At 31.8% G+C, this 24,167-nt stretch overlaps 1 protein-coding gene across 2 annotated transcripts; it reads left to right on the forward strand.

Annotated features, from left to right (window-relative positions):
• The first annotated feature begins 11,897 nt into the window (after positions 1-11,897).
• On the forward strand, positions 11,898-23,310 carry LOC133690972 (uncharacterized). 2 transcript variants are annotated; one of them, XR_009841556.1, is made up of 11 exons: positions 11,898-12,324; positions 12,441-12,506; positions 12,672-12,852; positions 12,989-13,185; positions 13,608-13,658; positions 13,741-13,832; positions 15,949-16,088; positions 16,985-17,079; positions 17,283-17,387; positions 22,266-22,398; positions 23,046-23,271. XR_009841556.1 is itself a non-coding variant. In XM_062111259.1 (10 exons), exons 1-10 carry the CDS (start codon positions 12,019-12,021, stop codon positions 23,181-23,183), a joined length of 1,371 nt encoding a protein of 456 aa, XP_061967243.1. In that variant the 5' UTR covers positions 11,899-12,018; the 3' UTR covers positions 23,184-23,310. The 2 variants fall into 2 exon arrangements, 1 of the variants encoding a protein (XP_061967243.1); XM_062111259.1 differs by lacking the exon at positions 22,266-22,398 and having other exon boundaries at positions 11,899-12,324; positions 23,046-23,310.
• Positions 23,311-24,167: the final 857 nt, after the last annotated feature.

The following is a 24,167-nucleotide window of genomic DNA, read 5'->3' on the forward strand; positions in this document are numbered from 1 at the left end:
ATTACACCTTATGCTTGTAAAGGACTACATCTTAATATTGGTTTGCACTATTTTTTAATGATAATACAGTGCTAATTCATGATAATTATTTTCTTCAAGCATCTGAATCTCTTGTCTGTAATCATTAGTGTCCTATGTTTCGATTCATTCCGCAGTTCCTTTCTATTTTTCTTCCTGTTTTTTTGGCGAGTTGATGATCTCTATATGATGAAAACTATCATAAGCCAAGGATTAAAGTCCAATGAAGCATCTTACAGTCATAGTTACACTGCGAGCGCATCATTTTCTTCTTTTTATGGTCTCTTTCAAAACAGGAGTAGTGCTTATGCATGACTGCAATTTATCCCCATGGTGTATCTTGCGTAACAGGTTGATTCAGAACTCCTTGTGTTTTTATGTTGCTTTTCCCCCTATAATTTATATCCTTATTTTTGGAGTTGACCAAATTACTTGACATGTTTTAAGAGTTTGATTTCCTTTTCTTTTGTATCAAAATAAGCACAGTAAATAATTTATTGTCTGAAATTATTTACGTACATAAATTTATTATTAAATTTCAAATATAATAAAACTCAATATCTAAAAATATTCATCATTGCCCCCATAAAATAAAGAAAGTTTGAACGATTAATTTGATTTTTACCGCCTTCTACATCACTTAACCATTTATTATAGAATCTTTTAATTTTTTTTATTAAATAAATTAATAAATATATTTTTATTGATCAAAATTGAATATTTTTGCAAGGTAAATTTAGCTTTATACGCATATGTTATTAAATAACAAAAAAACACTTATTGAGTTAAAAAAAATTAAAAACTACTTTAAAAAGTGTGGAGAAAATATTGTTGACTACACTACAATTCACTAGGAAACAAACCACTGTAGATTGCCATAATAATTTATCTTTTTTTTTTACTGCAATCTTGTAGACCTAAATTAATATTCATGTAGAACATATTTATTAAGGAATGAAATGATTCAGCCAATAGGGGACTGTGATGAAAAACACAGTAAAAAAAATGATTTTTTTAAACTTAGAGCTAAACATACACCTTGATAGATTAATCGGATTGTAATGATAAAAAAAAAGAGAGATCTTGGTTGAGACTATCTTTGATAATAAACCTATGCTGTGAATAAACAGAATACGAAACTAGATCCTAATAATCTACCACCCTGATGCCAGATTGCTTGATATTGCTTTTTAAGGCATTCAAAGTTTTATCCAATGACTTTTGGGACATCATAAATGATTGTAATAGTTAGGTAGGAAACAAAGTATTATAGATTATCATGATTTTTTTGTCTTTTTTTTTATAGCAACTTTGTAGGCCCAAATTAATAATCACTTAAAATGCATTTATTAAGGAATGTTAGAATTAAAAGATAGGGGGTTGCAATGAAAGAAAATCATTCAATTAATTTTTTTATACAAACTATCATTGAATAAGGAAAGAAAAAAGGCAGTCCTATGCCCAAAAAATTTAATTGAATATAACCAGCATTATGTTCATATGAACCTCCAAAACTAGGATTTACAAGGAAAATAAATTTAAATATGCATTATCTTGTCCCAATGAAAGGCAGAGTTCCAATTAATTGAAAATGTTAGGATAGGCATGATAAACAGACAAATTAAGCATGATATAAATTAGCAACCATCTAAAAATGGAGCAAAATAAACTTACCTAAGCCCCAAGAATCAATGGCCAAAGGTGGAGGTTTTCTTATTGCAACCCAATCAGACTTAGCCAACTCTATTGGATTATATTGTGATCCAATAAGCCATTCATATTGCTGGAAAAATAAAAAACATAAACAGTATGTTAAACCCATCCAATTTGTATAACCATCGCTAGTCTTTAAGACAAATCCAAGTTAAATTACGAAAAACAAAAAGCATATCCAAGTTAAACTATAGATTTTTAATATTTTTTTGGCACTTGTCTTCTCATAACAATTTTTTTTCTTTTAAGATCTAACCTGAAAAATTTCAATCTTGAACAAGATTATAAGTGCATTTTGAAATTTCAAAATAACTAACATTTAATTTATAACAAGAAACTAACTTATGGTTTTCAAAAACATAATGACTAACTTATAAAATCATAAAAAATGCATAGACTAAATTATAATTTACTCTAATTATTATCTCTTAAAACCTATAACTTAATAGGAATCTGTATGGTTATGACATTATTTTTCTACAAAACTGAGCCTTTGCATAAAACGAAATTCCAATGAGATGCTTTTAGTTCAAAAAGCAAAACAACAAGGTACACAAAGCATAGCAGAAATAACTTAGCTGTAAATAAACCTAGCTAACCAAAAGTCAGATCAATAGAAGGGCAGTACAGGACCAAGAATTCACAGCATAGAACTACCGACTTCCCAGCAACAATCAGAAGAAATTTGCAGTTAATTGATATATTATTCAGTCACCTCCAGATTTTATTTTGGTCTCATAATTTCCATCAAAAAATAAACTCGATATCAGATTTAATGAAAGAAAATCATTCAATTAATTTTTTTTATACAAACTATCATTGAATAAGGAAAGAAAAAAGACAATTCCATGCGAAGAAAATTTAAGTGAATATAACCAGCATTATGTTCACATAAACCTCCAAAACTAGGATCTACAAGGAAAATAAATTTAAATATGCATTATCTTGTCCCAATGAAAGGCAGAGTTCCAATTAATTAAAAAGATTAGGATAGGCATGCCCAACAAACAAATTAAGCATGATATAATTAAGCAACCATCTAAAAATAGAGCAAAATAGACTTACCTAAGCCCCAAGAATCAACGGCTCAAGGTGGAGGTTTTCTTATTGCAACCCAATCAGACTTAGCCAATTCTATGGTTTATATTGTGATCTAATAAGCCATTCATATTGCTGGAAAAATAAAAAAAACATAAACAGTATGTTAAACTCATCCAGCTATAACCATTGCTAGTCTTTAAAACAAATCCAAGTTAAACTATGAAAAACAGAAATAATATCAGCACTAGTAGCTCCTAAATTGACCATCCACCATCATAAAGAATTCTATACTTGATTAATGGAAGAATATACTGAAAATTTATAACATAATTGAAACATTTCATCTGTGAGAAACATGAGGACAGAAAAGACAGGTTGTGTAAGCCTTATTCTAAATTACTAAAAAACTTTCCTGGAGAACAAGTTTATACATCAATGTAAATCAATTTACAAGAAACAAACTTCTTAATGCAGTTCTCAAAAAGTAATCAGAGTCTATCCTACTTCTAAAAGATATTCAATTTTGAAATTTAGGAATATAGTACAAAATAAATCTACTATAAGAGTAACAAGAAATTTTCATCAATTGCTCTCTTCTAGATACTTGAATTACCAGCATTGGTCCAGTTGCCTAAATCATTCAATTTATGAACCGTAACCCTAAAAATTAAATTGGGGGTTTTGATAAATTTTTATTTAAACATGCATAATTTCCATCAATCACTCTCTTCCAGATACATGAATTACCATCATTGGTCCAGTTGTTTAAAATCATTCAATTTATGAACTGTAACCCTAAAAATTAAATTGGGGGTTTTGATAAATTTCAATTAAACATGCATAATTAGGTTATAGATCATGATAAAAACATTTCATAAACCTTATATTATCGAATTAATAGCCTAAAACCATTATTCAAAGTATCGATAAAAAAAATCGTTACCTGTGTTCTTGAGTTATAGGTGAGCGGGATGAATCTACACAATATAATAACACCTAAGATTGAGAAAGTTAGGTTAAAACTTTTTAGCGTATGTTAAATTGCAATAGAGAAAAACATAAATCCTAAATTAATTACCTGAATTATTGAAGAAAAGAGTGCAAAACCCAACCTATTTACAAAGAGAAGGGGTAAATCAGAGAAGGGATAAATCAGGATATTTGATGGTGATAGTGATGGGTCTGGTGCGATGTTGCCATAGGTCTGTGTTTTTTGTGGTTTACAGAGAAAGATTGAAACTGTTAAGATGAAGGAGAAGAAGATGAAGAACAAAAATTAGAGATGTTGAAGATGAATGAGAAGAAGATGAAAAGTTTGGGACAGAGGAAAATCAAATCGATGAAGAGAGGGTGATTTTTCTACGGTTATTGATGTTTTTAGAGACGAAGGAGACTGGGAGTTAATTAATTTTCAGCTGTTGGTTTTGTTCTTCTCTGTTTACGTTTCTAAGGGTGTGGGGGGAGAGTACTTTACGATTTAAACGGTTGAGATTTTATCATATCAAAAGTAATCAACAGTTTATATAATTTTGGTTTTATATTAAGATTTAAATAATTAATTTTTTAATTAGTAACGGATGATCCGTTGCAAACTTTACGTTATCTTTAGTTGTTAAAGCCTGTTGCTAATATTAAAAAAATAATATATGTAATCCGTTGCAAATCCATTCCTGAATTTAGCAATGGATAATTGCTAATATTAAAAAAATAATATATGTAATCCGTTGCAAATCCATTTCTTGAATTTAGCAATGAAATTATCCGTTACTAAATTCAGATGCTAATAGCCCCTGTTTTTAGTATTGTTAGTCGAGATACGTATAAATTAACTCGGATATTTAGGATTAAAAAAAAAAATAGAGCTCAGGCTTGGGCAGCAAGAAAGCACCATGTGATATCTCACAGCAACAATCTACTTCGCTTTCTTATTTGGTTTCTTAGTATTTTGATTGTTGAGTACCAATTTCCTGGATGCTTTACCTACAGCGGCTTGTTTCTTATTAGTCCCTCTTCCGGGTTTTTCATCTCATCACTATCACCAGTATCGCCGTCACCTTCTTCATCGTCATCTTCTCTGTTATTATCACTTGCTTTGTAATTTTATTTTATTTTTTTTGCTTGAGGATTTTTTCCAGGACTTTCAGGCTTCAACTCTCTCTTTGATTTGGCCTTTTTATTTGGAAATTACCTCTTCCTCGCTGGCTGGTTCATTGCCACCACCTAATTCATCGCCATGGTCGTCATCTGCATCTCTTTTTCTCTCTGAAGTTCTAGCTGTTGGTTTACCCCTTGCTTTCCCAGCTTGGTTTCCATTAAGCTAGCTTGTGCAGCTCGGGTACGTACATAGGCTGTCGTCTAAAATCCAAAATACAAGCCCATAAAAAATCAACTACAACATATCCTTATCTTGAAAGGATTTTTTATGCTACAATCTTTACGTTACATTCAGCAAACATTAATTTTCTAAGAGACATAAAGTTGGCAGAGCTTTTCCATATCTTGTAACGATATTATTTGTCAATGGCATATAATCTATAGTTCATGTAGAGTTTTATTTCAACCCAATTCTTTATTTATCAACGTCATAAATTTGGCAGTACAAGCATTCTTTTTCAAGGAATTTTTCAGCAATCATTGTTTTACAGAGGAAATGTACGCAGCTTGCAATTCAATTAGTTTTGGGATTTTGTTATTTATTTTATAAACTTTAGGTTTTTATTTTAATTGGATTTTATATTCAACTCATTATTTCATTGAGGTTTGATTCTTTTATAAACTATAAATACTTTCTTTGAAGGGTCAAAACAAAATAAAAACTTGGTTTTATTTCATAAATAATATTGTGTGCGTAATAGGTTATTTATATTCTTGGTTTTCCATTGAATTCTTCAAGATTTATAAAAATATAATTGTTTTTGTGGCGTTCTTTCTTGTACTTCCAACTTTTTATTCTTTATAATTAAAAGGTTGAAGTCTTTCATTTAATAACTTCGATTTTTTGGTTCAAGTGATCATTGACTCTGGTTTTTATCAATCTAATTTTAGCTTTCTTAAGTTGTTTCTATCTTGTTTGTAGGTTCTAAAGTTCTTACTCTCCGAGTTTGCATTATAATGTTATTTTACCTTCAACACCAAGAGATTCATTGGAGATTCCATTGCGTCCAGTTATGAGATTTAAAGCAAAGAGGTTGAAGAAAGAAATTAACGGACTTCTTCAAGATGCATGGGTTAAGGTGGACTTCAAGACTATATCAAAGAATGAAGAATAAGCCTTGATTAGTTTGATTTATGTTCAAGAAAGGCTTGTAGAGGAGTTTCCAGATATTACAGAAAGATTGGAATAAGAAGATTCAAATTTGTTAGTTTTGATTTTTCGCTATATTTTGGCCATAATTAGAGTTGCAAAATGAATTTTGATGTGATTCTAGTTGCATTGAAAAGTATGCATCCATATATTTTCAGTGACATATGGTAGACCTCCTAATTTATCAAGATAAAGGGTAATCATTCATTTGAAATTGGACTTCAACTTTAAAAGCAAATTACAAAATTTGACTTTGAGCTTGTTTTAATTAGTTGATCTATTATATATTTATCTTTTAGGTTATTATAGGCCTGCAACATTTAAGAGTTATTTGAGTTAGGTTTTATTTTTTTTATTTTGAGCTTTTAATTTGTTAAAACTTATTTATCAAGTCTGAGTTCATTAAGTCAAATTAGGGTTAGCTTAATTTCTACTATATAAACCAATTGTTAATACTATTTGAAGGTTGATAAATTTTACCTATAAGTTGTCGCATATTATGTGTTTATTTCTCTTTGTGTGGTTGAGTGATTCTTGTGCTAAGTTCTTGATTGAATTGACAAACTCTCGAATGATTGATTAACTTCGTTGTGATTTATACTTCTTATTTGCGTCTTGTTATCAGTGTAATGTGAAAATGATCAATTGCATGTAACTTTGGTTCTTCAAGATAAGGTTTTTGATGGGTTAATTTACAAATTTTTTTCAAAATCTCAAATTAGCAATCTAAATGACAATTCCACGACACATCACATCACCTCCCTTTAAAATGACATACCCTACTACAAAAAAATCAATCTTCAGAACAAAGGTTTATCAATGTTTGAATGAAGGAAAACTTAATAAAAGGATAAGCAACATTCAAGAATTCTTTCGGCTTTTCAATTGAGTCACTTCTAACTTTTATATCTCTCAAAAACTAAAAATGAAAAGTGAATAGATAGATGTCTCCCACTAAATCACAAGTGGAATATTTTTTTTTTAATATAAAAAAATAAACTTTGAAAATACTAATGTTTTTAAAAAAATAAGAAAAGATTGGAGGGTTGAATTATTAATTTGATTAAATTCAAAGCCTAGTTAATTTAATAATACAGTTAAAAAAAAGGGACCACAATCAACCAAAGAATACACGTAGCACCCAAGATAAAAAGAGATGCAAAGAACAGAGCATAAGCAAGAAAAAAATAGAAGAAGCTGAAGCATCTGATGACCGCATTAAAAATAAATAAAAAAGAAATTTACAGACCATAAACATAGCCAAGCAAGCAACACAAAGCCTCCAAGAAACTCCCCAAGCAAAAGCATCCAACACAAAACAATGGAGAACGATAGCCCACCTGCAAGCCCAAGACAGACGCAGCAAACGAAAGGATGAGAAGCTCCGCAGAGCGTCAAAAAACCTGTAAAAAAGATGCATAAGCCCTGTGAAGGACATAATGAAATGATAACAGAAGCACAAAAGTCACCACTGTCAAATCTGAAAAGAAAACCCGAAACGAAAAAAATAGAAAAAGAACCAAACCTAATTACATCAAAACGAAGCAGAAACCAAGCAAGAATGATCAATGAACTGGCAACGTAAACTGCTAGTCCTGCAAATCCCAACCAAAACTGCAGCCCATAAGGCCAGCATTGTTGTAAATTGGATGTGAGTTAACTTGTTAAATCTATTATTTGAGTTATGAAATGAAAACAATTCAATAAAAAATAAATTTAATATTAAAGGATCGGATTATAAGATTAAGATAATCTTCTATAAAAAATAAAAAAATGACATAATTTAACCATGGTTAAAATATCAAAACCCGTGACCCTAATCATAAGACCAATATATCTTCATAGAAAACAAATCAAAATAAATTATGAAACTCAATTCTTAATCGATCCAATGTTGAATGATGAGATTGAAAAAAAAAACTCAATTAAAAAAAGATACAAAAAATAACACAAGTTAACTCGGGTAAATTGTTAAAAATTATTCTAGGGTCATTGTGCCGGAATAACCTAATAGAAAGCAAACAAACAAATCATGAAGCCTAATTCTCAATCAACTTAATATTAAATGATAAAATTGAAAAACAAAAGTTAATTAAGAAAAAAACATGAGTAAACCGGGTTAACTTGTCAAACTCGTGATTCGTGTCATGAAAGTGAGATAACATAATAAAAACAAATCTAATATTAAATGATGAAATTAAGAGAGAGAAAAAAACAAATTTAATATTAAATGATGAAATTAAGAGAGAGAAAAACATTGATTGAAAAAAATAAAAATAAAAAACACAAAGTACTATTCTAACGAATAGTGCTTTGTCAGGAGGGATACAATAAAAACCTTTCTTCAATTAAAAAAAAGACATAAACTCGTTATTCTTGTCATGAAATTGAGCTAACTTAATAAAAAACACAAATTTAATATTAAATGATAATTTTTAAAAAAAAAAAACAAACAAAGCACTATTCTAATAAATAATGTTTTGTCAGGAGGGGTACAATAAAAACCCTTCTTTAATTAAAAAAACACAAAAAATAACTCGAGTTAACTCGGGTTAATGCATTAAGCACTATTCTTAGGTCATGATATCAGAATAACTTAATAGAAAGCAAATAAAATAAATCATTAAGTCTAATTCTCAATCTACCTAATATTAAAAAATAAAATTATGAAATAAAAGTTAATTAAAAAGAAAAAAAAACAAAGTTAAATAGATTAATCTGTCAAACTCGTGATCTATGTCATGAAAATGAGATAACCCAATAAAAAGATTAAATATTAAATGATGAAATGAAAAAAAAACATTGATTAAAAAAACAAATAAGAAAAAAGAAAGAAACAAACTTTATTAGAGGGGTATAGTAAAAACCCATTTTCAATTTGTTTTTTAAAAAAACACAAAAACGATCCAAGTCAATTCAAGTTTACACATTAAGCACTATTCTCGGGTCATGATATCAAAATAACCTAATAGAAAACAAATAAAACAAATCACGAAGTGTAATACTCAATCAACCCAATACTAAATGATGAAGTTGAGAAATAAAAATTAATTAAAAAAACAGAATCAATCAAGTCAACCCATCAAACTCGTAATTCATGTCATAAACATGAGATAACTCAAGAAAAAATAAATCTAACATTTGATGATAATATTAAAAAAAAAACATTGATTGAAAAAAAATTAAAAAAAATAAGAAACAAACAAACAAAACACTATTGTAATGAAGAATACTTTGTGAGGAAGGGTATGTTAAAAACCTCTCATCTTTTAGTTTTTTTTATTAATTCTTAATGTTAATGATAATTTTAATTAATTTCATTATAATTAAATTAACAATAATTATAGAAAGAGAAAAGTTAAAACATGTAGAAAAATCACCGTATGTATCATTTATTTACTATGGATCGTATCAATGAAATAACAATTATTCCCTTAAAAAAATTTCTTAGATCTCTACCTTTTTAGGGATAAAATGATATTTTTATTTAGTTTATTTGTTATTTGGGAATTGTTTAGTGGTGTCTTTATCTTTTCATTATGCATTTGCATAGTAAAATAACTTTGCTACCTTTAAAATAAAAAAATCATTTAACTATGGTAAATGGTCTTTTCAGGCATTTAACTTGTTTTGCTACAGCATAATTAATCTATTACCCTTGGATTAAAATTTTCAAAAGCTTGGCTCGAGGGCTAATTCATAATTGCATGATGGTTTATTTGTAATAATATTTGGTTCATGAGCGTAGAGTTGTATTTTCAAAAAATAAAAAAAGCAGAAAATTGTTGATACATGCATTGAATGTGTTAGTGTGTCCGCTGCTCCACCGTCTTTGGAAGGCGCGTACAACCGACTCCGGTGGTCAAAAATTTGGTTTCTTCGCGTCGTTCAATTGGTCTCGACCTCCTTTTCCTTTATATGTAGCTCATGTAGTCGATGGACCTCCGATGCGTCCCTAAGATCCTTTTCTTTCTTTTCTCTTTTCACCTAGAAATTCATGCATAACCCTCCATATTTTTCACATCGGCCCTTCAAGTTATTTTTCTCTTGATTTTGTCTCTTAATTTTTTTTTATTTTTTATTGATTTTATTTTGTTTTCAATTACATCCTCATTTAATTTTTTTGTCTATTAAATTTGGTCATTGTTCTTTTAATTTCCTTTTCTATTTAAGATAGTTTTTTATTTTTTTCAATTTCAATTTCACCCCTTCATTTTTTTATCCTTTCATATTTGATGCTCATTCTTTTTTTCTCCTTGGTTACCTTTTTTTTTATTTTTTTTAATTGTATAATTTAGCATTAAATTAGTTGCTAGTTGAAATTCTTAGTTGAACTCGGGTTTTCAATTTCACAGGTTCTGAATTTGAAATATTAACTAAGAGCCAGAAGATTTGTTTAGATCAATTAGTATGGGTTGAAATAGTCAATTTACTGGTTTTTTCTACAATGATTTTCATATTCCCACTCATTCAATTATTGTGAATTAGCTTATTTTTTAATTGATCGAGGTTACTGTTACTTTTTTTTTTTACAAAGTTAAATTACTATAACACTTATATAACACCCATAAATACAAAGAAACATTTAACTCGGGTCTAAAGTCATTTTTTTTTTAAAAAAAATTCACTTTTAAAACTTGACTTTAGGGGCTTAATCATTAACTTTGGAACAATTTGTTCTTTTACTTAATGTTGATAATAATTAAATAAACTATTTTATTTTTTCACATTCCATGCATCAATGTTGAAGTGGTTGGACGATATACTTTATGAATGGTTTTTTTTTCCTACTTTGTTAAGGGTTATTACGGACTCTAATAAATATTTATTTTAGGATTGATACTTGAAATTATAAACATCTAATTTTTACCATATAATTAAGTAATTTTTTTAAAATTTTTTTATTAAACCCAACTATGTTCATAAATCAAGTCTCTCATATTACCAGAGTCATATAATATGCGATCTTCTCAATATTTGTTTTAAAAAATTCTTCATGTTTTTTTAAGTTGATCCGTGCTTTGCCGAACATATAAGTTTCTTTTGAACCTAATAATAAATTAATTCACATTGAGTTAGCTGTCACATGATTTAATTGAAAACTTATACTAAATAAGGATCCAAATTAAAGAATTTCAAGATTTATCTTTTTTATCGAGATTTAATAGTATTGAAAAAAAGTCCGCACTCTTAATATTATTTTTTATTTTTAAAAAGATTGATTTGATCTACGACAAAAGGCGGGCCAAAGGACTTATTATAAGAAAAGCTAAATGATGTAGGGAAAACACTGTAGCTTTCCTCACAAAATATCGTGAATTGCTACAATGTTTTTCATATTGTGTTTTTTTTTTACACATGGTTTTTTTATTATAATTTTTTTAAAATTGTTTTTATCGATTCAATTTTTTAATATTGAGATAGTTGAGAATTTAGTTTTATATTTTTTTTCTTTTTATTTTATTTTTCTATGAGGTTAGTATGGTTTGCGAGTTTATTGAGATAACTCAGATTGTCTCGATTTATGAAAAGCTAAGTCATATTTTTATCGATCATCAAGATTGCATTTGGACCTGTAAAATCGATCGATTTAAGTCAAGCTAGCTTTTACATAATTTAATTAAAAACTTGAGTTAGACAAAGAATTAAATCGAAAGATTTCAAAATTAACCCACTCAATTAAGTTTAATAAAACTATTAAAATTTCTCTATCATCTTAATATTTGTTTTATATTTTAAAAAAAATTCATCCAATTTATATCGAAGCACGAAGTAGTAATATTGGAAGGAGAGGAAAGGAGGTTGACAAAATCAAGCTTCCAAAAAAAGAAAAAAGAAAACTCTCCTAAAAAATATCTAAAACCCTTGAAGGCTGAAACGGTAAAACCTGTTCTTTCTGTTTCTCAAAATCTAGAAGAAAGTAGAGCAGTGAAGGCATAAGCATGAGCATAGCTTCGTTATCATCAGTATCAGTGGACATGGCCACTACATTCGTCTCTTTAACTTCTCATCATCCCACCAGAATCCTCCGCTCTACTCTACTCCCTTTCTTACTCAAACCACAAAAAACCCATCAATCCCTCCTTCTCAAAACTACTCCCTCCCTCCAACGCCGCCGCTTCTCTGTCTCCTCCATCGACACGACCTCCTCTGCCCCTCAGACCGACGATTCCGGTTTAACCACCAAGATTCCTCCCGATAATCGCATTTCTGCCACTATTATCACCGGTTTTTTGGGCTCTGGCAAGGTCCCTTTTGTGTTTTCTTTTTTTGTTGCATTTTGATTGCATTTGTTGTGTAATTGAGGATTAAAGACGCGCTTTTGTTATTCTTGTTGTTGTTTTGTGGTCATTACGTATAACAGACAACATTGCTCAATCATATTTTGACTGCCGACCATGGGAAGCGCATAGCAGTTATTGAGAATGAGGTACTCTTGTCATCTTTCAGTTATCCTTTTGCATCCCATTCACGATTATGAGTAAAAGGAAAAAAAAGAAAGAATCTTCGTGATGGTTTTCAAGCTTTTGTTATTATTTTTGTTATTTGATGCTATCATTTATTGAAAATTTAAGTGGTTATGCTGAATTTTCAGTATGGTGAAGTTGACATTGATGGGTCTCTTGTCGCTGCAAAAACAGCTGGGGCTGAGGACATTATAATGCTGAACAACGGTTGTTTATGCTGTACTGTAAGGGGTGATCTTGTCAGGATGATTGCAGATTTGGTTAACAAGAAGAAAGGAAAATTTGATCATATTGTAATTGAGACTACGGGTAGGTAATCATTCAACTTTTCATTTCTCTGTGTCGAATGACTGTTCAAGAATGTAGTATACTGTTCGGCATCTGAAATTAGTTCGCTTTCTAGTAACTGTGTTGTTCATTACAAATCTTATATGCAACTTTGCAGGGCTGGCAAATCCAGCACCAATCATTCAAACTTTTTATGCTGAAGACCAGGTTTTTAATGATGTCAAATTGGACGGTGTTGTGACTTTAGTTGATGCTAAACATGCTCATTTGCATCTTGATGAGGTTAAGCCAGAGGGAGTGGTGAACGAGGCAGCGGAGCAAATTGCTTATGCTGATAGGATTATAGTAAATAAGGTACTTGTGATTTTAAGTTATATTGTTGCTTAAATTTGACTTTGTTAGACTTTAATCTGCTCAATTTACATGACAATACTGCTAAGTTCTATCAGTTCAACTCATAATCCTTGTAAAGATTTTAGTATATTCAAATTATTATCTGCATTTTGTTTCAAATTGCTTTTAGTTGCTTTATTAGCTGGTAAACAAACTTTTGGGTTGTTCCCCCAGAAACTTAAAATCCAAATGCTGGCAGGTTCCTTCTAATGCTTCTTTAAAGAGGGACTTAACTGAATAAATGAAACCCATGGCCTCATATATAAATGTATGACAATGGTTAACTTTTCATTAGGAAATCCTGGTGCGGGTTGCAAGTTTGAAGTCAGTTATTAACTTTTTGGTCTATCACTGACTCATGTGATTTCTTGTCTTTTTGCCAGATTGATCTTGTTGGTGAGCAAGAAATTGCTTCTTTGGTGCAGCGGATAAGGGCTAGTATCTTGCTTCTTTTCTTTTGCTTTTTTCTTAATTGTTCAATTCTTTTTGAGTACTGATGGGAGTCTCTGAAGGCAGAAGATCAATCGTATGGCTAATTTGAAGTGTACACAATATGGAAAAGTTGACTTGGATTATGTCCTTGGCATTGGAGGCTTTGATTTGGAGAGGTTATGTTTTACTCTCATTTCCTAGTTTCTACATATGAATATTTGATCGACACCCCCCCCCCCCCCCACAACAAAGAAAGACTTAATTTCTTGATTATTATATTGAATGTTTTCTGTACTTTGCTATTGCTAGTTTCTACATATGAATATTTGATCGACACCCCCCCCCCCCCCACAACAAAGAAAGACTTAATTTCTTGATTATTATATTGAATGTTTTCTGTACTTTGCTGTTGCTAGAGGAGACTGTTTGTGCATTGAACTTTATTTTTTAATGAACGTATCCATTGAATTCAACCCCCATGCTTGTTGAATTCTTACATGTGTATTGTACTACTGGTTTATACTTTCTGTGTTGACACCACTGCTATAATGTGCTAGGCATTGCATTTAGATACACTCTCTCTTTCACATCCCTCTCCTCTTCTCCTTTCATGTATTTGTTTTTTGTTTTCCATTGCTGGGAATTGGGAGCATGGAGGGGAGGGTGCCCACATTCTATATCATAAAAACAAGTTAGGTTACTCAACTTTATTCTATGAATTTCCAGGTTTATGTCTGATTTGGAGCTGTAGTTGACAGTTGACACTGGAGTCATTTTTAGAAACATCTATGAAATTACTCACACTTAGAAAACTAGTGCTACATAGTTGAAAGCAATAATGAACAACCAAGAAAAATCTTGAAATTTACTAGCAACAAGTTCTACACGGGAACCAGAGATCTAATTGCAGCTGTACCCATCAGAAATCTCTTAGCTATAATTTGAGAAAGAAATAGAGACCCCAATTCTCAGCTATAATTTGAGATCCTATTCAAACCTAAAAAAAGAGCTCCATGCTTCTGAAGATGGAAGTTTACATAGTATTTTTTGGTTGACTTCTAAAGTTACTGGAATCCCATGTTAATGTGGATACTAAACTAATCCAATTAGTATAAGCCTAGTAAAAGCTCATAACTATGGCTCCTTCCAATTTTTGGAGATTACTATGGTACCCTGTCCACTTGGAAAACATGGAAAACTTCATTTTTTTTTTTTTTTTACAAATTCACTAAAGCCTAGGTCCTCTTCTTTTCGACATGTCCTGCATTATGCTATCTGGTATTCAACTATTTATGCAAAAAAATAAATAAATTGAATGCTTTGAATTCTTTTTTTGTTACATTGTTTCTAAAAAGAATCAAATTTATTTAAAAAGAATTGAAAAGGATTATGAGCTCTATTTTCGTCATATGTTGAGGGCTTAAAGAACCTAACCCTTTGCCAACATGACAAAATCCTCTTGTCAAATATTAGTCTCATAAGAGTTTTTATTTCTTTTTGGATGTAAATCTAATTATATCTGAACATAAAAGGAGTTGAAAGTATTTATGCAAAGAGAGAAAAATAATGCAAAAAGTTACCATGATTGTAGTGCATCTCTTTTGCCACTACGTGTCCCTAATATATTTGCAGTGTTTTGTACTGATATTTTGAGGAGTTAAAACTGCATTAAAAGTATTTGGGATTGCAGCTGAGTTAACAAATCACAGTTTTCCCAAAAACAGATGATGTTTTGCAAAGCTCAATCCGAAACATATCTTGAGTCATGTTATTCAACTAGATCGTTTGGGGGAAAGCCCAGCTCATATAGATTATGGTGATCTGTGCATAGATAGACAGTACATTAGGGTGGCTTTTCGTGTTATGATTTTATCAAAATATCAGCGATAGGATATTCAGTGATGATACTATTTCTTGTACTTGACTTGAATGTTGGTGGGATTTATTGTAGCTGGAAAAATAACGGGAGATTTTGTTGTGATAGCATACGCTTTTACAAAACTTTTCTATGCTTGGAAAGTTCTGTTGTTGATTCATGTTATGGTCTTATTAAATAATGAGTTAATTATGCTTTCCCAATGACCTGATTCTCCGTGCCTTGTTAATGTTCCTTCTTTAGTAGCATTATCATTAAGTGAACCTGTTGTTATCCCTATCTCCTATCTCTTTCCTTTCTGTGTACTTCTATTTTTCTTGCTGAAATAGACATTTGCTGTTCTAGAAGTGTCGGGTCACTTCCGAGTTAAACTACAAAATCTGCAGTTTTTGTCTAAAACTTGCTCCTCTTCTCAGGATTGAGAGTGCTGTCAATGATGAAGATAGAAAGGAAGATCATGCCAGTCATGATCACAACGACAACCACAGCCACAATCATGCTCATGATCATGATCATGATCACCATCATCATCATGATGAACATGACCACAAGCACGGTATTTCTCTTCATTCACAATGGCTGTACTTAACTTAAAACAGCATACACAAATTGTTAGGTGCTGTTCTATTTTAGTGGAGAAAGCATCTGCTTGTCCCGAAAAAAGTACCAAGGTTCTTACTGGAGAAACATTTTGTTACATAACTTGAAACTTGATTCATGTTTGTTCTGGAACATGGAAAAATTTAAATTTTTTGTGGTGGCTAGTTAGATGATCTCATATGGTGAAACCTTCAAGTAAAATAGAAAACATGAAATGGATAAAGATTGATACATTTCTGATGAAACACTTTTTGTTATGTTTAATGGTTGCATTAGGTGATATTATTCAGAATTCACAGTCCTTCTCTCCAAGCTCCTTTTCAAGCTGTTAAAAGTAGCCAATGAAATTTCTACAGCAATGTATTTAGAATTTAACACCAATTTCATGTATTGTTGAAAGTCCATTTATCTCAAAGTTTAGCAGCGACATTTAAACTGACCTTTTTATGTGGGTTGTACTTGTACTCTCTTGTTACTAATGGAAATATTTACCAACAAATTATCTTATTAGTTGGCTGAGAAAAAGAAAATAAAAAAGAATTGAAAGAAACCTCTGCCTGTGCCCTGTAATTATTTGCCTAGAGAAACAGTTTTTTGGTACCTTTCATGTTTGGCGCTCTTTATCCATGTTTAGAGCTCTTTTCCTCTTGCAATTTGTCATTATGGCTAAAGCTCTAATGATAGTGTGCCTACTGGCCTATACATTTATGACTAGTTTCTTTTTGGATGTTCATGATCATAATTTGAGTTTTTGAAAATGCCTGCAAATTTTAGGTATTTTATTAATTAATTCTGCCACCCTACTTGTGATAATTTTATGGCTGATCTTAGCTTGTGGATTCTATCATGCAGATCATCATGATGGTCGTCATTCCCATGACCACACTCATGATCCTGGTGTTTCTTCTGTCAGCATAGTCTGTGAAGGGAGCCTAGATTTAGAAAAGGTAGGTTTTACATGTGGATTGTTCAATTTCCATGATGCACCTGAGAATTGCAGAACTGTACATATATGAAATAACCTCACATGAGCATTTCTTGCTGTTCTATAGTTGCTCATCTTCATGTTTGATTTATTTGCCTGGTAGCTGGGAAGTGTAAAAACTATCAATATTGGATTGATGTGACCATTGTATTTCCACATTTTCAGGCTAACTTCTGGCTTGGTTCTTTATTGATGGAACGTAGTGAGGACATATACCGAATGAAAGGTCTATTATCTGTTCAGGGGATGAACGAGAGATTTGTATTCCAGGTGAGCTAACAAGTTCCAAAGTTCTACTTTCATTTTGATAAAAGAAAGTTTGTAATGGCTCATTTGTGTTCATAATGTCCTATTTGGTTGCTTAAAATGATCACTTTTTTTTTGAGTTAAAAAATATCACCTTTAATTAATTGCTAGTCAATGTTGATAAAATACAGCATATGGCTATCAAACAACATTAATATGCTAATGTGTGGATTCTTGAAAAGGTAGGACCTTGTAATGAAATATTCTTGTTTCGTTATTTTGTCATGCATTTGTTAATTGTTGAAGTTTATTATCACCTGTGTTAGACAATTAATTCTGGGTCGCATTTCCAAAGGTGAAATGTGTGTTTTGTAATCCAAATATGGATGTGGGTCTCCCTTATGTATTCGTGCTATATAGTTCTCTATTAGTTGTTGCTAGAAGATCTATTCAACATAAAATGATTTCGTATGCTGGTGGTAATAAAAGACAAGGCACATTCTTGCTCGACAATCTTAGTTCATGATGTTATTCAAACTTAAGCTAGCTTAGGTGTTATATGACACCCTTGTAGGAATGCTAAATTGACGCAATATAGCGTGATTAGAGTTAAGGTTCTCAAGCCCTAAGGTTATACACCTATACTGTAGAGAAATTTAGAGAAAACTCTCTAGTGTTTTATTAAAATCTTAATAATAATTATTCTCTCAAAATAAACTAGACACCTCCATATGTATTAGTCTTAAAATTTTTATGGGAAAAGATTCCTAATTAAAACTAAAATCCTTTATAGAAAATGATTTTTAATTAAAACTTACCTAATTAATAGAATCTATTTAACATTAGGATTCTTAAATACTAATTAAAAACAAATAATTAAAATTCAAAATCAACAAGGAATATAATTAAAACAACTTCAAACTTTATATTAGATGCTTTCAGGTTTCTTCGTGGACTTCTCTTCAGGCTTGGTCTTGTCTATCTGATTCATAAATATAGTTGTAACACACTCCACGTTAGTCCCCTCTACTTGTGAAAAACTTGACCTCGAATCATCTCCAAGCTCGAGATATAGAGGCTGATCATCATAGAAAAGATAAGTGTCTGACACATTAAAAGTTCTGGAAATACCCATATTATTAGGTAAATCAATAATATAAGCATTGTTCCTAATTTTCTTCATGTTGATGCAAGGACCATATTTCTTATGTTGTAGTTTGCTATATGACCTGACCAGAAATCTTTCTTTGTGAAGGAACACCATCACGTTATTTGTTTCCTTGGACACTTTAGCACGATGATGCCTATCATCGACTTTTTTTTATTTGGTGTTGGTCTTTATCAATTTCTGCTTCACATGTTCCATAATAGCTTAAGCATCCATAACCATCTTCTTAGCAGCCACACTAAACCCAACACCTATATAAACGGGCACAAGATCTTGCAAATGTTAGGACATTGTAGATACACAATCTTGAATGGTGATTTACTCGTGACACCGTTTTCTAGCATTGTTGTTTGCAAATTTTGCTTGTGCAAGGGCATAATCCCACTGTTTTGCCTTGTTTCCATAACTGCTCCTTATCAATTTTCCATGTGTTCGATTTAGTGACCCTGTTTGCCCATCTTTCTATGGATGTGCTGTGCTATTGAACTGTAATGAAAAATCATACAATTTCCATAATGTACGTCAAAAGTGACTAAGAAACTTATTGTCCCGGTCAGAAGTGGTCTTCGGCACTCGATGTAAACAAATTACCTCTTGAAAGAAAAGTCGAGCAATAGCAGACACATCATTCGTTTTTTTTGCAAGGAATAAAATGTGTCTTCTTTGAGAACCTATCAACTATAACAAATACAAAATCCATCCCCTATTGTGTATGAGGTAATCCAAGTACAAAATTCATAGACAAGTTCTCCTGTATGTGTTTAGGAATAGTCAAAGGCATATATAGACCTGTATTTTGAGCTTGTCCCTTAGCAGTTTGACAAATATAACATTTTTGCATAAATTTACCAATATCTCGCTTCAAGTGAGGCCAATAATATTTGTCAATGACTTCATCAATAGTCATTTGTCGCTCCAAGTGACCAGCCGAACTTCCTCCATGCAAATCCAAAATCACTTTCGCCGCAATAAAGATCGAGGAATGAAAAGTTGGTATCTTTCATTAGAAATTCATCATAAATGTGAAAGTCATCAACAAGCAGATTTTGGCACTTCTTTCACATCTTACCAAAATCGTTATCATGCTCCTTCAACTCGTTCAAATAGTTGAATCCAATGATCTCTCTTGAGTAACCAAGAAGGCTGTTTTTTCACTCGAAGCATCAACAACTCTATTATGAACTTAAGCTTTGTACACAATTCTGATTGAAACCGTTAACGGTAAGTGACTAATCTTGCATGCATGTCATTACTTATTCTCCTTTGATTATATAAAAATTTTAGAGCCTCATGGTTAGAATACAATACAAGCTCCTTATCAATTAAATTATGCTCCCACTTTTTAAAAGTTCGAAAAACAACATAAAACTATGTCACATATGGATTATTTTAACCTAGCACCACTCAACTTCTCACTAAAAAATGTCACAGGTCTCTTCTCTTGGGATAGAACTCCACCAATTCTAACACCACAAGCATTACATTCTGCCTCAAACAGTTTGTCCAAATCTAGAAATGCCAAATCTGGAGCATTGCTTAATTTTTCTTTGATTAAAGCAAAGCTCTTTTCTGTCTCTTCTCCCCAATCGAATTTTCTCTTCTTCATGCATTCAGTCATGAGTACCATAATATTATTCAAAGCTCTTTTCTATCTCTTCTCCCTAATCGAATTTTCTCTTCTTCATGCATTCAGTCATGAGTACCATAATATTATTGAAATTTTAGATAAATCGCCAATAGAAAGTAGCTAACCCTTAAAAACTACAAACCTCACTATCTATTTTAGGAGTTGGCCAATCTCTAATGGTCAAACCTTCTCCTTATCAACATGTATGCCCTATGCATTAACAATATAGCATAAAAATAGTAGTTTGTCAGTCATAAAACTATACTTGTGCAAATTCACATATAATTTTTTTTCAGCAGCCTCTTTCTCAAGTGTTATACATGATCAATCTCAAATCTACTATAAATCAAGATATTATCAAAATGAACACCACAAATTTATTTATATAAGGACATAAGACCCGATCATCACCTTCATGAAAGTGCTCGGTGCGTTAGACAACCCGAAAGGCATAACCAACCAATCATTACAATCCCTCATTTGTCTTGAAAGTTGTCTTCCATATGTCACCTGGCTGAATCCGAATTTGATGTTAACCACTCCTCAAGTCAATCTTCATCAAGATTGATGCCCCATGTAACTGATCAAGCATGCATCTAACCGAGGAATTGAAAATTTGTATCCCATGATTATTTTGCTGATAACATGATTGTCCACAAACATGCGCCGACTGCCATCCTTATTTGGAGTCAATAATCCTGGAATTGCATAAGGACTTAGACTATCTTGGATTTGTCTCTTTCTCAACAACTCTTTTACCTTCTCTTTCAATATCTTACCCTAATTAAGACTCATTCGATAATGTGGTAGATTTGAAAGGCTAGGTCCCGACATCAAATCAATCTGATGTTGAATGTTTCTCATTGATGGCAATCTATCTGGCAATCCATAATGTAGAATCTCCTCAAACTCGGCAAGTAAAGGCTTAATTGCATCGGGAATGTCTGCTCTTTTCTCTTTTGCTTGTTCATCATTAATGTTTTCACAACCAATGCATGAATTTGCCTAGTTTCTTGTACCTTTGCTTGTATCTCAAGTTCTGAGGAAAAGCCCTCACCTCTACTTTCGAGATTTTAGGATAGGATTCTTTCTTCAAAGGTACAAGAGTATAATTCACACCATTCTTTCTAATCTTGTACAAATTATCTCTGCCCTAGTGTTTAGTATTCGCAACATATTGTCGAGGTCTACCGAAGATCAAACTACATGCATCCATATCTATCATATCATAATACATCTCTTCCCTATACTTCTCAATGGAAAATGGTACTCTACATTGTTGGTTTACCCTTATCTCTCCTATTGACTTAATCCACCAAATCTTGTAAAGTTCAGGATGAGGTTCTAGTGGTAATTTTAATTTTAATTTATCAACAATATGTGTACCAATAATATTTTCACAACTCCCATTATCGATAATTAAGTGAAACAAGTTTTTATTTATGGTGTAACAAGTACGAAATAACCTATTTTAGTGTGAATCCTCAATAATCGTTGGTGTTAGCAACATCTTCCTAACCACATAGTTTTGGCTCTCATTAACGTCATCATCACTTATACAAATTTTCTCTGTCACCCCCATTAGGTTCACACAGCTCGCCCTTTTCATCAAAGGGTTGTGGCTCATACTGTCCTTCGATTAGATTGACTGATTTTTGTCTCCTATAATTATTGAAACGATGTCCTGGTTCTTCACATTTAAAGCATTTGACAATCATTGGCCTAGCTTAGGGGTTATTCGGTTTGTTCGTTTCAACTTGTTTTCCTGAAGTCGTGTCAAGTCTAGTAGTATCGAGTCTCATTGGAGTTGGCCTTGGTGGTTGTATTGCCTTTCCTTTATCAGCAAGAGCGAATCTACTTGTGTCATTATACGATGTTCTTAGAAGTATTGCCCGTCAAATCTATTACTACTACCAGCCCTGTTTTTTATTAGCACCTTAGCTTTTAATGCCATGCTCCTTGCCCCAAAGAGCTTAAATAAGATTTGTACTCCGATATCTTGGATTGCTGGTTTTAACCCTCATGAACCTTGTAACCTGTTGATTCTCTGACATATTTATTACCTTGTGAACAATCCTAGTATTGCTAAAACAAATATTGCTTATAGTCCATAATTAGAAGGAAGGAATCTCTCATGCAACAACTGCCTGATGTACGCCCATGATGCAATATGTTGTCTCCCGTCTCTTAACCGTGTATCTATCTGATGTTTCCACCAAAGAACAAGCTCCACCTATCAGGTTATATGCGACTAGTTTTACCATCTTCTCTTCTTAGAAACTTGAGTACTCCTTAACCCTATCATATTTAACTATCCAATCTAGAAATTCTTTCAAAATAAACTAGACATCTCTATTTATATTAGTTTGAAAATCTTTTATGAGAAAGAATTTCTAATTAAAACTAAAATCCTTTATAGAAAAAAATTTCTAATAAAAACTTATTTAATTAATAGAATTCATCTGGCATTAGAATTTCTAAATACTAATTAAAAATAAATAATTAAAATCTAAAATTAATTAGAAAAATAATTAAAATAACAACTTCAAGCTTCATATTAGATGCTTTTGGGTTTTTTTCAGGGTCTTCTCTTGAGGTTTGGTCTGGTTTATCGGGTTCATAAATATATTTGTAATATGCACTACATCATATAACCAAGGAAGTAGAAACTGGCAATTAAAAGAAGATAGTTAAATTTATAACATGATTGCTGATAGGAAACTGAAGGATTGACTAGTAAACAGCTCTAAGCAATGCTACGTAGTTTATATTTAGATTCTGTATTTTATTTACCCAAGCAATCAAGGGGTCTGGAACTGGCTTTGTTGCTGATTGAACTGGAATTAGATCCTAATCAGTCTTTCCTTTGCCTCATTTTATTTGACAGGGTGTTCATGACATATTCGAAGGTTCACCTGATCGGTTATGGGGCCCTGAGGAACCCAGAATGAACAAGATTGTGTTCATAGGGAAGAACTTGGACGCTCAGGAATTAAAGAAAGGCTTTAAAGCCTGTTTACTGTAAAATTTAGAACAATTAAGATATTTAGTTAACATATCTTAATCTTGTATTCTTGATGAGCTAACCATAATGTACACAATTGTTTTGACTTTCTTTGGGCAATAATATCAATAAATATTCACAGTAAAAAGATCACTGAAAAGGGATGGCTGAGCTGCTTTTAATGGTGGGGGCAGTGGGATTTCTTCCGTTGAATTCCCGGGGGAGAATCAAGTTGATTACACTGGACTCTTGAGCTTTCTCATGTGACGTTTATTTCATTGTTGTTCCTTGGGGCCCGTGTTAATTTTTTAGCTAATATTCATTACAAAACACATTAAAGGGGAGGCAAGCTGTTAGTGGGAGGCAGGATTTACTTCCTGTTGTTTGATATTAGTATGAATTTGCATATTTTAGGCCGTCTTCCTCTCTGCTTTGTTATATATATATATATATATATTGGATGGAAAGTTGGCTTTGAAAATGTATGCAACACTGAATAAAAATTAGTGTTAGGCCGACTTTCGCTAGGATGATGTTGGGGAAAACAGGCCAGCTTGCTCTAGAGAAAAATGATGGGGAAGAACCGGTTTATTCTAGATTAGGATTTATGGTGGATAAAACCAGCTCTAAGATAATCTAAAGAAGGATAATAGTAGCCTTAACATCTAAACATTTAAAAGAGGGTATAAATGCAAGGGAAAGAGAGAAGGTGACTCTGTCTCTTTCTTTTCAAAAAACAGTTGACTAACAACCTTGGTTGCAACAACCTCTATTTGCAAAGCAGAACCAAGACAGTTTGCATGCAAGTCTTTTTGACTGTTGAGTGAGAAGAGAGTTAGAAGAAAGGAGAGAAAACCATGAAAGGAAAGTGAGCTGGAAAGGTCGGCTGCTGCAGCAGAGAAGGAAGAGGAGGAAACCAAAAGGAAGAAGAAGAACAATCATTAAACCTACATTAAGACTGTACAGAAACGTAAGGCAAGACCAACACCATTTCCTTGGCTGGGT

Source organism: Populus nigra, chromosome 1, assembly GCF_951802175.1.
Source record: "Populus nigra chromosome 1, ddPopNigr1.1, whole genome shotgun sequence".
NCBI lineage: Eukaryota > Viridiplantae > Streptophyta > Magnoliopsida > Malpighiales > Salicaceae > Populus > Populus nigra.